General features: G+C 32.8%; 4 protein-coding genes across 4 annotated transcripts; 1 reads left to right on the forward strand and 3 right to left on the reverse strand.

The window, feature by feature from the left end:
- Nucleotides 1–5: 5 nt before the first annotated feature.
- Tsp_03589 (nucleoside diphosphate-linked moiety X motif protein 13) lies at nt 6–2773 on the reverse strand. The gene is given in 9 exon segments (XM_003379892.1): nt 6–40; nt 58–210; nt 336–426; nt 495–587; nt 662–844; nt 908–1021; nt 1064–1173; nt 1245–1349; nt 2680–2773. 9 exon segments carry the CDS (start codon nt 2771–2773, stop codon nt 6–8), a joined length of 978 nt encoding a protein of 325 aa, XP_003379940.1.
- Nucleotides 2774–3618: 845 nt separating this feature from the next.
- Tsp_03590 (HIT zinc finger family protein) lies at nt 3619–5737 on the reverse strand. Its single transcript, XM_003379893.1, has 9 exons — nt 5461–5737; nt 5313–5401; nt 5157–5260; nt 5022–5105; nt 4795–4968; nt 4753–4758; nt 4596–4723; nt 4036–4537; nt 3619–3748 (listed from the first exon to the last, which is right to left on the reverse strand). The coding sequence occupies exons 1-9, from the start codon at nt 5735–5737 to the stop codon at nt 3619–3621; spliced, it is 1494 nt and encodes a 497-aa protein (XP_003379941.1).
- A 195-nt stretch (nt 5738–5932) lies between these two features.
- Tsp_03591 (putative UBX domain-containing protein 1) lies at nt 5933–7854 on the reverse strand. The gene is made up of 6 exons (XM_003379894.1): nt 7783–7854; nt 7393–7545; nt 7150–7329; nt 6685–7113; nt 6273–6626; nt 5933–6202 (listed from the first exon to the last, which is right to left on the reverse strand). Exons 1-6 carry the CDS (start codon nt 7852–7854, stop codon nt 5933–5935), a joined length of 1458 nt encoding a protein of 485 aa, XP_003379942.1.
- Nucleotides 7855–10976: 3122 nt separating this feature from the next.
- Nucleotides 10977–11766, forward strand: Tsp_03592 (nucleoside diphosphate-linked moiety X motif protein 13). The gene is made up of 4 exons (XM_003379895.1): nt 10977–10995; nt 11059–11208; nt 11389–11492; nt 11566–11766. Exons 1-4 carry the CDS (start codon nt 10977–10979, stop codon nt 11764–11766), a joined length of 474 nt encoding a protein of 157 aa, XP_003379943.1.
- Nucleotides 11767–12609: the final 843 nt, after the last annotated feature.

Below are 12609 nucleotides of genomic sequence, written 5' to 3' on the forward strand. Positions count from 1 at the left end.
CACTGTTACGTAGTATTCAATGGAATCGGATTGCGTACAGCTGAAAAATATGCAAACTCTTATCACACGCTGCTTGCTGACTTTTACCTTTTTTTTTCATTATACAATTCGTCATCACAAAGCTTACACTGAAATCTGCAGAGGATGGTTCATCAAACTGTTTATCGAATAATCTAGCGGTATAATTTGGCCATCCAAAACTGTCGTCAACTATAAAATTGCAACATTTCTTGCTAATAAAATAATCGTGTAGCAAAGCAAAGTCAAAACAACAACTGCCATACAATATTACAATAATGCTTTAAAGAAAACATATCTGCAAATAAATTAATAACGTACATTTTCTTCACGTTCATCGAAGATGCTCGCAAATCTGGCAAGCATGTCAGCAACTGTTCTGCATTCACAATCAACGGGGAAAATTAACTGAAAAATATAAAGTCGAAAATAATGTATTAAAATATTAGGAAAAAATATAGTTATATAATTTTTACGTCTTTTTTCGATAAATCGGCGCGCCAAAATGTCACGACGACAAAACGAAATGAAATATTTAATTGAAAAAATTGTTCATCAACGCTTGAAATCTGAAATTCAAATTAATAAAACAATCTTGGAATGACAAATTGAGGAGCACTGTTGAAAGAAAAATGGAACATACGGCTTGACAACCATCACAGCATATGTCTGATTTTACAGTACCCGAAAAGGTATCGAAAATAATCGATCGTCCATTTGCATCTTGCAATTCTTCGTGAAATCGGTACATAAGTGAGTTGAAAAATTCAGACGAATCTTCCTCTTCGTCTTTTACAAACGCTGGCATACAAGTGTGGACTTCATTCTGTAAAAAAAACCATGCATTTTATTTCATTAAAAATTATAATTGCAAAAATGTTGTCCGGACCTTAAATTTCAGCAACGTGGTCTGCAAAAGTCTACCGTTCCACATGCTCTGAATCAGTTCCGCAAAGTATTCAAAAAGAGTTTCACGTGATTTTAAATCATTGCGAAATCTATTCTGAAGAATATAATCTTTTATTTCAACGGTGTTGCATAATACTTGTATTATGCAATTCATATAGCAATTTTTTGATAAATTGTATAAACCCACAAAGCCGGGTTTTGCTTCTAATATCATTTCAGCATCAGAAACAGAGTCTTCTGTATCTCCTTAAAAATGACAATCATATAATCAATAAAGATGTAATTAAATGTGAGTAAAAATAAAAACGTTTCTTTACTTTGTTGGAGATCAACGGTTTCACACATTTTAAGAATAACTTCCTCAAAATTTGTCAATTTTTTCGCACTGTCTGGCATTTTTATAGGCTTTAACAGTAAAATCACTGAAATTAGTGGCACTATTAATAAATAGATCAAACAATCAAAAACAATTAATCAAAAACATTGGTGATTTAAATTTGACAAAAATTTACAATGGATATTCATTTAACACGTACATAAGCTCAATAATTAATTTATCACAAAATTTGAACAAAAAGATTTCATTTTTGCATTAGCAGACTGATTGTTTTTATTTTGTTTTTTGTAATATGAATGAAATTTCCACAAAAAATTACTTTTACATTGAAAGAGAAAAAAATATTCAGTCTACATGGTTTTGTCAAAATTATCCAACATCGAGAAAAGAAGTGAAAAATGAAAAAATTACAAACTGAAACACTAAAAAACAATTTTTTACCTCAAAATATTAAATAATAATTACACTGAATTAGTTGAAGATAATAATCGCACTAATTTATTCAAATCAACACAACAACAAAGTAACGCAGGAAATGGTAGAATGAAAAACCGTTGTAAAACGATTAAAAATTATTCTTTTTTTAATATACCTGATTTAAACTAAAGTATGTTTAAGAAGAACAGATAAGCAAGTGAATAATTAAATGCAAAAGGTTCCAAATTGACACGCAGCTGAACGAGATGACAAAACCAACTATACAAATGATAGTGAGGATGAGCACTGGTTGTTTATCACCTTCTGGCTAAAGTGACATTCAGGCAAGCACAAATATAAATTGTTTCATCATCATTTCGTTACTTCTCAACAAAAAAAAAATCAAAAAGACATATAATAAATTTAAGAAATAAAGTTTACCTAAAGATGCAGCACATAAATCTAGACATTAGCTACATTACAAATTTTACAAAATATAATGTACAGACAGCCGTGTAGCGAATTTAGTACTGTTTGTCGGTTTCGACGTCGATTAAAATTCAAATTTTATGCTATTTTAAAGAGAAATATATGAAAATTAAGTGAAATAACCGAAACAATTTGTAACTTGCAAGTTATTTAAAGATCAAAACAACTTCGCGAATCAGGAAAAGTTCCCCAAATGAAAATCAAGTCATTATTTATAATCTGCTTAATTCGACATTTTTTCAAACACACAATAATAGAATCTTTAACAAATGATGACAGTTACTGAAATAATATTAATTTACATGCAAATTTTCTCAAAAATATACCTGAAGCAAGACAACGTTTCATGATACAGTATTGCCATTTTAAATTAAAATCTGTTAGAATAAAACGAAACCCTTGTTTTTTATGCATAAAAAATATTTATATTACGTCTAATTACTGAAGTGAAGTAATATTTACATGACAAACAGCTCTTCAAATTAAAAAATACATTACAGTACCTTAACCGTATGAGCCATATCCGACAACAATTGTTCCCCAAACGAATTTTGTTGAAACTGTTTTCTTGCATGGTTCATAGTATTCGCTTCTCGGCTTCATTTACGATCGCCTGATCTTAGCTTGGATGAACAGCAACTGAAACTGTTTATTATAACCACAAGTTGAGCTTAAATTTCTTCATAAGCCGCAACATATAACAAAATTGCTAAAGAAGAAAAAATACAACAGTTATCTGAATAAGAAAATAAATGTGGGCAATTTAGAAATTATTTTTTTATTCACACGATATTATTTCAGCTCTCTGGTCATTAAAACACGCTAATTAAAAGTGGTATCGTTCACTTGTGCATGATCTTACAATTAACAAAATAATAATTTGAATAGTGATTTGAAAAATACAAACTGTTCATATTGAATAGTGGGTATATGTTTATGTTGCTAATTGTTCAAATTACTGATCGTATAAAGTTGAACATTATTGAAATTCAGATTTTCAAAAACTGAACAAAGATCATTTTTAAACAATATCAGTTATTGACAACCAGAAAAAAAGCAGATATATGAAGGAGTTTCTGTATATTTGAAAAAAATATCAAACAATTTTCTGAAATACATTAATGAGAATATAAATTCAATTTCAGTAATAGCTTTCTGAAATGAAAATGCATGGCAAAAAATGATTACAATTACATATTCATCCGTGTAAACTTGATTATCACTGATTGTTCTGATAAGCTGATAATTTATAAATTTTTGAGCTAGAAATTAATCAACGTTTGATTTAAAAAAGTTTACAATTTATGAAACAAAATTATGAACGAACATTTTTCTGCAAGTAAAACACATACCGTTACAAACAAATGTTCCCCAACGTGGTGGATTTGATCCGTCCATTCATCAAGCACAGCTTCGACGATATTTTTTTGTACAATTGTTTTGCTATTTCATAATTGTTCAATTTGTGCAGATATTAGGAAGCAACTCAATTTTTGAAGTTGGAATGAAGTTTTACGTGACGTGAAAACAACGCAACAATATCCAATGCCTGAGAGTTTTTCTTTTGCCTCTTGACAACTGCAGTGAAAATTTAAAAACATGAAAATAATAATAAAAGAACAGCAAACCATTCAGTGCCATCTTACGAGTGCTGTTGGATCAGTATTCCCCAAAGCAGCTCCAAAGCATTCTTAAGGAGCCAGAACACAAAGAAAACAGAAGACCAGCTGTACAAACGCTACGATTATGGAACGTTTGTCATAAATGGTAGAAAAAAGAAAAGTGCAAGTGAAATTTATTCACTTTCATGATCAGAAAAATTGGTAATGTTGGTTTCCAATCCAAGATTAAAATAATCTACAAACGGTTGCGATTCAGCTTCTGCATTCGCCTCGGACGAAGTGGACGAAGAGGAAAGTTCCCCCTCGGATCGATAATCAACATTCTCATAATTATCACAAATGACAGTCTCATCATTTGAATGGAATCCAACTGTTGAGCTGTTTTCGTTTTTGTCGACAATATTCTGCTGTTCGACAATACGTTTGGCCAAATTTGCAATCATCTGCTGCTTTCTTTGCCTTCTTTCCGATGATTTCAACAATTTCCTCTTCTTCGGCCCTGCTTCTCCACTTTCCCCCTGATCAACTGGATAAAATCGTTTTATTCTACCATTTTGCACTTTTTCACGTTCAACCAATTCTCCATCTTCAACTTCGTCGTCCAATGATTGTTGGTTTCGAATTTTCAAATCGGATTCACCAATCCGCTCATCATCACGCATCATTTGCAAAATCTGCCCCACACTCAAATCAGCACAATCGGATTTCCGCAACAACACCTTGCTTCTCAAATATGCTAATTTCACTGTAACAGAAAAGAAAAATAAAATAAAATAAATTCAACTACATTATTATATGCATACTTGCTTGGTCGAAAATTGGAAATTTGTGCGCACTTTCAAACTGACAAATGTGAAATGTAGGAAATTCGACAACTATTTTATCTTTCAAAATTTCAATCAAGCTTGAATTCATATCAACAGCATAATATCTTCAAAAAATATATACATGCATACATACATAAATCTGTATAATAATAATAAAAAAATTTTTTTCCTTTACCTATCATCTTTTGTCCACCAATTTTGTTCAACTTTAAAAAAACAACACAAATCATTCAAATTGATGATATTGGCATAATTGTTCAACAAAGCCGACTGTTCGGCAAATTCGGAATTTGGTTTCGGCTTGAACAAATTTTTCAACAATGTCAATAATGATAACGAATTTGGAATCCTTGAAAATGAACATTGACAATACAAAAAATCGCATAAATTATGCAAAATTACTTGTCGCATATCACGGACAGTGGATTGTTGTTGTTGCTGTTGAAATGGAAAATAAATTCCACGCTCCAAAATGACGTATCAGCTCTGAAAATTATTATCTGATTCAAATTTGGAATTGCTCAATTGAAATTTTACCTTTTATTGTAAAAACTTTTATTTCGCATATTTTTATAGCAATAATGCGGTAAACGAACTAACAAAATTCCATTACTGCGACAGTTGTATTGAAAATTTCTATCCTACATTATTTATTAATCAATTAATTAATATAATATAATCAAGTTTGTTTACTTGGTGTGCATTGTGCTTTTTAAAATATGATGCCAATGTTTCTCGAAAATGATCATACTTTCCTGCCGCTTCCATCAACATATTATAGTCTTAATAATTAGAATGTAAAATCAAAAAAAATGGAATATTTTTTCCTCAAATTCCTCACCTTGCATAAAGTTAACAGTGCTATAATTTTGCATAGGCACGAAACGAGTACGACAAGCCAAACCGTCGCAGTTGATCAACTGTTTGTGCTTTTTCACGCATTCCAACGAGCAACTTCTCGCTTGACATGCCGGACAACAGTATCTGGCGTTCTTTTTGCAAACATCGCAATGCTTGTTGTCAAAAGTTGGCTTGCTGTTCTTCTTCTTCTGGTTCAATAATTCTTCCAAACTGCTGATGACATCTTCATCATCGGATGATTCGCAATTGGAAAACATCTATTTATCCAATCACTGCACATGTAAATATATATATAATCAACATTTATCAAATAAAAAATATGCAAATATTCAAGTACAATTACTCGTGAATCGAAAAAAAAGAAAATTATCATTTTTTAAAGTCAATTATTTTTAAATTTATTCATTGAAGATGAAACAAAAAACAGAAGATGAAAACCAAGACAATAATAATCAGTCGTCGCAAAATTCAGACTTCAAGTACATCGTTGGTACAGGACGACCAGCTCTGCGCGCATCTTCCAATACTTCTTTATCCCAGCTGAAGAAGAGCAAAGCAGCCGGAGCTAAGCCGAGCTCGTTGATAGATTTTTCTCCCATATCCACCAACGAAGCACCACTGGCGGAGAACATCCGCAACTGATAAGGTATCCAATCGCAGCTCAGCACACTGTTCACAAAGTCGATGACCGAAGAAAATTTTTCCGACGAATTGAAAGTGCCCTGCAACAATATGCATTACACAATTTATAAATATATATCCATACAATAAACCAAGACAACAACAACACACCTCCAAAATATGGTCGTCTGGAAATCGAATTTTCAACAACGTGTACACGTATGTAGTGTTGGACATTTTTTCGTCCTTTTCACGCATGCTTTTCGTACGCAACGTCAGCATCTTCTCCATTTGTTCCGTGAGATTGTTCTGCTCTTGCAAAATTTCACTTGCAGTTCTTACGAAAAAACTATCCGGAACCGAAGACACGCTAATCGGCTTTTCAACATTCGCTTTGTAGATTTTTCGATTGCGATGCAACTTCAACTTCACCGCCTCGCCCGACAGCAAACAGTCCATTGCCAAAGTTAACCGTTCCACATCTGCTGCTACCGATTGTTCAATGGATAAATATTTTTCATTATTCTAAAGAGGAATATTAAAAGAAAAAAGATTTTTTTCTGCTTTTTTGAAAATGACTTACTTCGTCCACTTCATTAAAACCAACCGCATGCAAAAATTCCAAAGCCCCTTTCACCGGAAGCACTTTCTCTTCGAATATCTTGTTGGCCATACGAATGCGACGGTATTTTTCTTCATCACCTTTTTCCAATAAATTTCCCAGATATTTTTTCAACACTGCCACAACTTCGGCTGAACGAGTCGACGAATTCAACGAATAAATCATGATCGACGACGCAATCAACGGCTCTTGTTCCAAACAATCCCGCAAATGGTCTTCGACCGCCTTGATCAACTGCTCTTTCGGCAAAACCACATCATCACCCAATAGATCACAAGTGAAAAAAATATCACACAAAGCCAAAGGACCCGCAACTTCGACAATTTCAGGTTGATCATTTTTTTCATTCGATTTCTCCACCCCTTCAGAAAATTCCAACTGACGACGTGCCTGTAAAAAACAAATACATGATAATAATAAATTCACCCATTTACCCCAATGATCAACAAATCCACCCACCTCCTGTACAATAGCACGTCTGGACCTGGAAATGGCATCCTTGGACTGTTGGGCGATGCAACGCTTCAACGCAGCTTCTTCAGCTTTTTGCCTCGCTTCGGCTGCAAGTTTCTTTTCCGCTTCACTTTTTGGCTGAAGGTTAGATTGCTTCAGAAGAAAAAACAAATATAACAAATATCCACTTGGATGAACAAAACTACCCCAACTCACCGGTTCAACACGTTCCGACTGAGTGGCTGATGTCGAACGCGCACCTCTCGACTGAGTTTGATTGAGTCTACGAGGTGGACCTGCTTTTCTAAATTTCGCTGCCGCTTTCTTCTTTTCGACCAACTTGCGAATTTTATCCATCGCTGACAACAACTGCAATTGATTTCAATTTTAAAATCAACTACAACTGTTGAAATCAAACGGCCAACCAGTAGTAATTTCAAAGAAAACCAAATAGAAAAGTAGCTTCTTTTAATCTTCTTTGCAATGTACAGTCGACTCTTTGGCAGGTTGAAGAAAAACACGACAAATTTGTGATTGATAAATTTTCCAAGCAAAATTAAGAACCAATAATATGATCAAAATAAAAATAACAATTATTGAACAAACTTTCGTTTGAACATCTGCATTATTTGAACTGAACAATGCTTTAAATTCGAATGGTAAATAAAAATCACCCATTTACCCAAACAAGTCTACTATCAAAGTTTCAATTGATTTTCAAGCAGAATTCAATTTTACAGTAATTTTACAAAAATGAATTTCACATCAAATGTTCGAACTGTATGGTGTTGATTTATAATTTTAAAAATTTACATTTTACACAATTAAATTCTTCTGAAATGTTAATTATAATAAAATATTTCAAGAAATAATTTTCAAAATTTTATTGTTGACGATTGAAAATTGAAAAAATGACATTAATAATTAAATATTTTATTATACGACAAAGATTATGAATTTTGTTTAAAAAAAAAGAAAAAGAATTTTAAGAATTTAAATTTAATGCATCCAAAAATTATTCATCTCAAATAATTTTAAAAAAAATAAATTTTCGTTTCAAATAATTATTTAATTAATTTTGAAATTATATAATACAGAATTATCCTTTAAATACAGTACACTAATTTTGTGCGGTTGCATTTATTCGAAATGAATCATCTCGTACGTTTATCATCATTATTATTGTACGTCTTGTCGCGTCTCTTGGTTTGTTTACACTTGTTTGTGTTCACTTTAGTTTGCTGTTATTCTTTGAACACACGTCTGAATTTCAAGTTTCATTCAGTTTAATGTATTGATGGGTTTTTTTTTCTTTTTTCGACAAAAATTTATGATTTGAATTGTACTGTACTTTCTTGTTGTCTGCTTTTCTTTAAAATATATTTTAAATCTGTGAATTGAGTTGAGTATTTTTGAAATCCGCGCCAGCTTGATGCCATTCGGCAGCTGCTGAGTTCGAAATTCTTGGCAGTTGATGATGGCTAAACGTGTTTGCTTTTATTCACACAAGTGAGCCATGCTATTCTCATTATATTAATACTCTTCGCTTTCTCTCTTATACTACTGCTACTACTACTACGAAGAAGTAAGTGTTCGCAGAATTTGCCAGTTGGCAAATTTATATGTTATTTTTCAATTCATTCTCTCCAATATTAGAAGAATATCGATTAATTTGTTTGTAAAGATTCACTTTTAATTAATAATTATATATATTGTTTTTCTATATCCAAATTGAAGTATAGATTGGAACAATTATTTCATGGTTGAAACAAAAAATCTCTGAATGCCAACCAAACAAGACGGCTTGTATTATACAATTTCCGGTTCAGTGGAGAAAGATTGCACAAAAATCTCGGTCACCATTTGCAAAGCATCTGCTTTTTGTTCCATTAGACAGCAGGTGCGTTCTTTCTTTTTTTTAATAATATTTTTTTGTCTTCTTCCTCCCAATAATGTTGGGCAATATGTATAACCTTGTGTTTTGGGATGGTTTTTATTTTATCAACGCAAATTGAATCCATTAGAAAAAAAAGTGGGTCTCGCAGATTGTTCATGCATTGGCTTGATTTTTTCCATATTTTATACATTCGTCACTTTTCACTGCGCCAGCGAAATTATCCACTTGTTTTGTTTGTGTTTGTGGAATTTGCATTTTCAACCAACCGCCAACATCCTTTTCATTCATCCATTCAACCATAACTGTCACGTGATATCCCACCATTTTCCATCGATGGATGATTCATCACTTTTTTAAACTTATAATTTGTCGAAAAAAGAAGAAAAAAAAAATTTTTTTTCTCGACTTTTCTTCCTTTCGCCAGTTTTCTGTTTGCTTTTTCTTTCCACTTTATCGTAGACGTTCATTGTTCTGATAAGCGTTCGTTCAATTTTCAACACTGACCGCTGTTCTGTTCTGTGCATCTATTGAACGTCGAACAACACCAATATTGAAATGTTAATCAACAACTTCTTTTTTTTTGAATTACTATTTTATTCTTCTTCTTCTTCCTCGTACGTAAAGATTGACTTTTATAAAAAAAATTTGCATTTCTTTTATATTTGATCGACAATGTTCACTTTTACTTTGTTTTTTTTTATGAAAATGATTTGTTCGAATATCACAAATATATAAACGTGCTACAGTTGAACATTCGAACAGTCTACTGGCTTTTGTCAGATTATTTTTTCCCCCACTTCTCTCAATGTATACTGTAAACTTTTTTTTATTTTCAAGTCTACATTCTACTGTGCAGTGTTTGGTATTTTTCAACGAATCGTCGGTATTGTTTTCTTTTTTCTCTTCTTCTCCGTCAAATTCAAATCTAGTTTTCTTCTTTCTTTCCTCTGGTCGGCTAAATTAAAATTTCAATTTCTACTCAACAGATAATCTAATAACAATTAGAATTGTAATCAATATTTAATTTAATATTTTTTATTTTATACTTAATCGCATAGAATTTAATATTAACGTGTTTGTTGTATGAATGAGATTGCGAATAATAATAATAATTGTCAGCGTTTAGTTTGACAGACAGATGGTTATTTCAATTTTGATAATTGGAGATTTTCAAGAAAAAAAAAGACCAATATTTCTACTTTTGTTATTATTGCACATTTTTCAATTGTACCTGAACCCCGGTGGATTAGTGAGTATCAATTTGAAATTATCATATATATATATATTATCAACGAGCGAATTTGCTTTATGAATATTTCAATAGCGAATGTATAAATATTATCGGTTTCGATTTCAATAGCAAAGTAGCATTTTTATTCAATCCAATGCAACATTTGTAATTGTATAATAACGTTGAATTGGTGAGAGTATTTTTTTTTTCTTTCAAGGTATTTTGGTTCGTTTTTTTTCTTTTTTTCAGTTGAAACACAGTTTCAATTTTTTTTATTTATTATTTGTTTCATTTTGAATTGGTTTATATAAAAATAGCCTCTCCCCCAATGTATATGTATCATTAATAATAATAATGTTGTTGTTGTTGTTGTTAAAATTTTCTTCCTGTTCGATTTTTCCTTTTTCCACAATGTTGAAGTGAACTGATTAGTCGGAAAATTGGTCTAGAACTTTTTCTTGCAATTTTCTTCGCGCCTGAAAATTGTCGCGTTCGCTAGGCGGCAATCGATAAAACCGCAGACAGAGATGGAGAATAGAATTTGTGTTTTGTTTCGATTAAATCCAAATCGCGGTCGTCGTTTGGTCGGCAAGAAAATCTGTCAAAATTTTCCACCAATCAAAAGTTGAAATTTTTCCACCCACGCGTTTTGTCGGTTGGGGAAATTTGAAAATGGAACCGGCGTCGGTTGGTGACAAGTGGTTTAAAATTGCTTTTTCAGTTTTAGCTTTAATTTCATTTGTCCAATTTCTAGAACTTGGGCATTTGCGTGCCAAGTCTTCGTTTTCAATGTATTTATTATTCTTAAATGGAGAAATAAGCAGCAGTCGTGTTGTTGTTGTTGTTGTTGCACGCTTCGATAATTCTTCTTCTTGGATCGAAATTGAAAATGAACAATATTATAGTTGTTGTTGTTGTTTGGATTTATTTATTTATTTATTTTTATCCAAATTTATCAATTTTCTTCTTGTTCTTTTTGTCGATATTGGAGACAAGATCAACTTGGAGTAAAAATTATCATCAGTAATGTGAGTAAAAGAAAAACGTGTGGTGTAAAATTAATTATTTTTTAAAAAATTCTCAGACCGTTCTACGCGTCATATGACATATATATATATTTATTTATATGCTTGCTGTACTTATTTGCATGTTGTAATCGGTGAAGTGGAAATTCCAACCAGTGGAAAAGTTGATCATTGCACAAGTTGGCTCCCCGGTTCCGGCCTTCATTTTTGGATAATTATACCAACAATGGCTGCAGTTCGCGTCGTATCGTCCACGGGTCGGCTCGTGTCCGCTTTTCTATGCAGGTCAACGAAAAATAGTTGCCCTTAGCTGTACAGTTTGTAATTCATACGCTGTCACTGATAAAACATCTGATGGACAGTTATCCTGTTCAACTTATTGTATTCGGTTCGATAATAGCCAGTCAATCGGGCGCCGGTTGGGTCGAAGCGTGTAATTTGATCGGCTGGCCGAAGTGACTGTTTTAATTTCTTTTTTTCGCCTCATTCTTTTTGGTCCATTCAGCTCGGTTCGGTCGGCCGGTCATTTGATTGGCTAGTTGTTGATTGGTTGGTTTGTTGGCTAGTATTAACGATCATTAGCGTTGTCGATTGGTTGGTTGAAAGGGGACACCTTCGACGGGGGGGGGAGGCTTTTGTGCTCGGTCCATCTGCGTTATTGTTCCCCCCCCCCTCTCTCTACCCCCGAGCCGTGCCACTAATCCCGACAGCCTCTTGTCGCTTTATTCCAATTCTCTGGTTTTGTGTACTCATCTCACGCGTCACCTTTGGTCAATATTTGTCATCACTACTACTGTACCAACGTGTATTGCTTTTTTCTCTCATCTCTAATTTATTCAAGTGTATTTTTTTTCTTTTTTAATTATTTTAAAAGTGAAACAAAAATGTGAAAAATTATTCCAATTTTGCATTTGCATGCAAATGCAGATTTGATTTTCGCAAACAATTGTTGAAAAATTTGATCGTCTTTCTTCATTTGAATTTGCCAAACAAGCATGGCGTGGATAAACGACCAATTTTGCTATTGCCACTGCTGCTGCTGCTGCTGATGCACTTTACGATGTCGGTTCGGATGTAGAGAGTAAAGCACTGGCATATCCTTGAAATGTCATCAACGCCTGACGTGCTTGACCTCCCGAAGGCTGCATGTGATGATGTCGTTGTCAGTAGTAGTAGTAGTAAGTTGTTGTTCTTGTTATTATTGTCATTTTGATCATCACGCAGGCCAGTGTTGTGTCTTCTATTAAGGCAGAGAAAGACATCAGTTGAATGACTTGGGA

Source organism: Trichinella spiralis, assembly GCF_000181795.1.
Source record: "Trichinella spiralis strain ISS 195 chromosome Unknown Scfld2, whole genome shotgun sequence".
NCBI lineage: Eukaryota > Metazoa > Nematoda > Enoplea > Trichinellida > Trichinellidae > Trichinella > Trichinella spiralis.

What these genes read in the sequence shown, in the direction of transcription:
- Tsp_03589 (XM_003379892.1), bottom strand. Translation starts at nt 2,773, where the DNA reads ATGAAGCCGAGAAGCGAATACTATGAACCATGCAAGAAAACAGTTTCA. An exon ending in TGTCGGATATGGCTCATACG is followed by an intron (nt 1,350 to 2,679) that starts GTTAAGGTACTG and finishes CACTAATTTCAG; the next exon opens with TGATTTTACTGTTAAAGCCT. An exon ending in GCTGTGATGGTTGTCAAGCC is followed by an intron (nt 588 to 661) that starts GTATGTTCCATT and finishes TTTGAATTTCAG; the next exon opens with ATTTCAAGCGTTGATGAACA.
- Tsp_03590 (XM_003379893.1), bottom strand. Translation starts at nt 5,737, where the DNA reads ATGTTTTCCAATTGCGAATCATCCGATGATGAAGATGTCATCAGCAGT. An exon ending in CTGTCCGTGATATGCGACAA is followed by an intron (nt 4,969 to 5,021) that starts GTAATTTTGCAT and finishes TTCATTTTCAAG; the next exon opens with GATTCCAAATTCGTTATCAT. An exon ending in TCCAATTTTCGACCAAGCAA is followed by an intron (nt 4,538 to 4,595) that starts GTATGCATATAA and finishes TTTCTGTTACAG; the next exon opens with TGAAATTAGCATATTTGAGA.
- Tsp_03591 (XM_003379894.1), bottom strand. Translation starts at nt 7,854, where the DNA reads ATGGGTGATTTTTATTTACCATTCGAATTTAAAGCATTGTTCAGTTCA. An exon ending in AGTCGGAACGTGTTGAACCG is followed by an intron (nt 7,330 to 7,392) that starts GTGAGTTGGGGT and finishes TTTCTTCTGAAG; the next exon opens with CAATCTAACCTTCAGCCAAA. An exon ending in TTGATCATTGGGGTAAATGG is followed by an intron (nt 7,114 to 7,149) that starts GTGAATTTATTA and finishes TGTTTTTTACAG; the next exon opens with GCACGTCGTCAGTTGGAATT.
- Tsp_03592 (XM_003379895.1), top strand. An exon ending in TGAAAATGAACAATATTATA is followed by an intron (nt 11,209 to 11,388) that starts GTTGTTGTTGTT and finishes AAAAATTCTCAG; the next exon opens with ACCGTTCTACGCGTCATATG. An exon ending in AAATTCCAACCAGTGGAAAA is followed by an intron (nt 11,493 to 11,565) that starts GTTGATCATTGC and finishes CAATGGCTGCAG; the next exon opens with TTCGCGTCGTATCGTCCACG.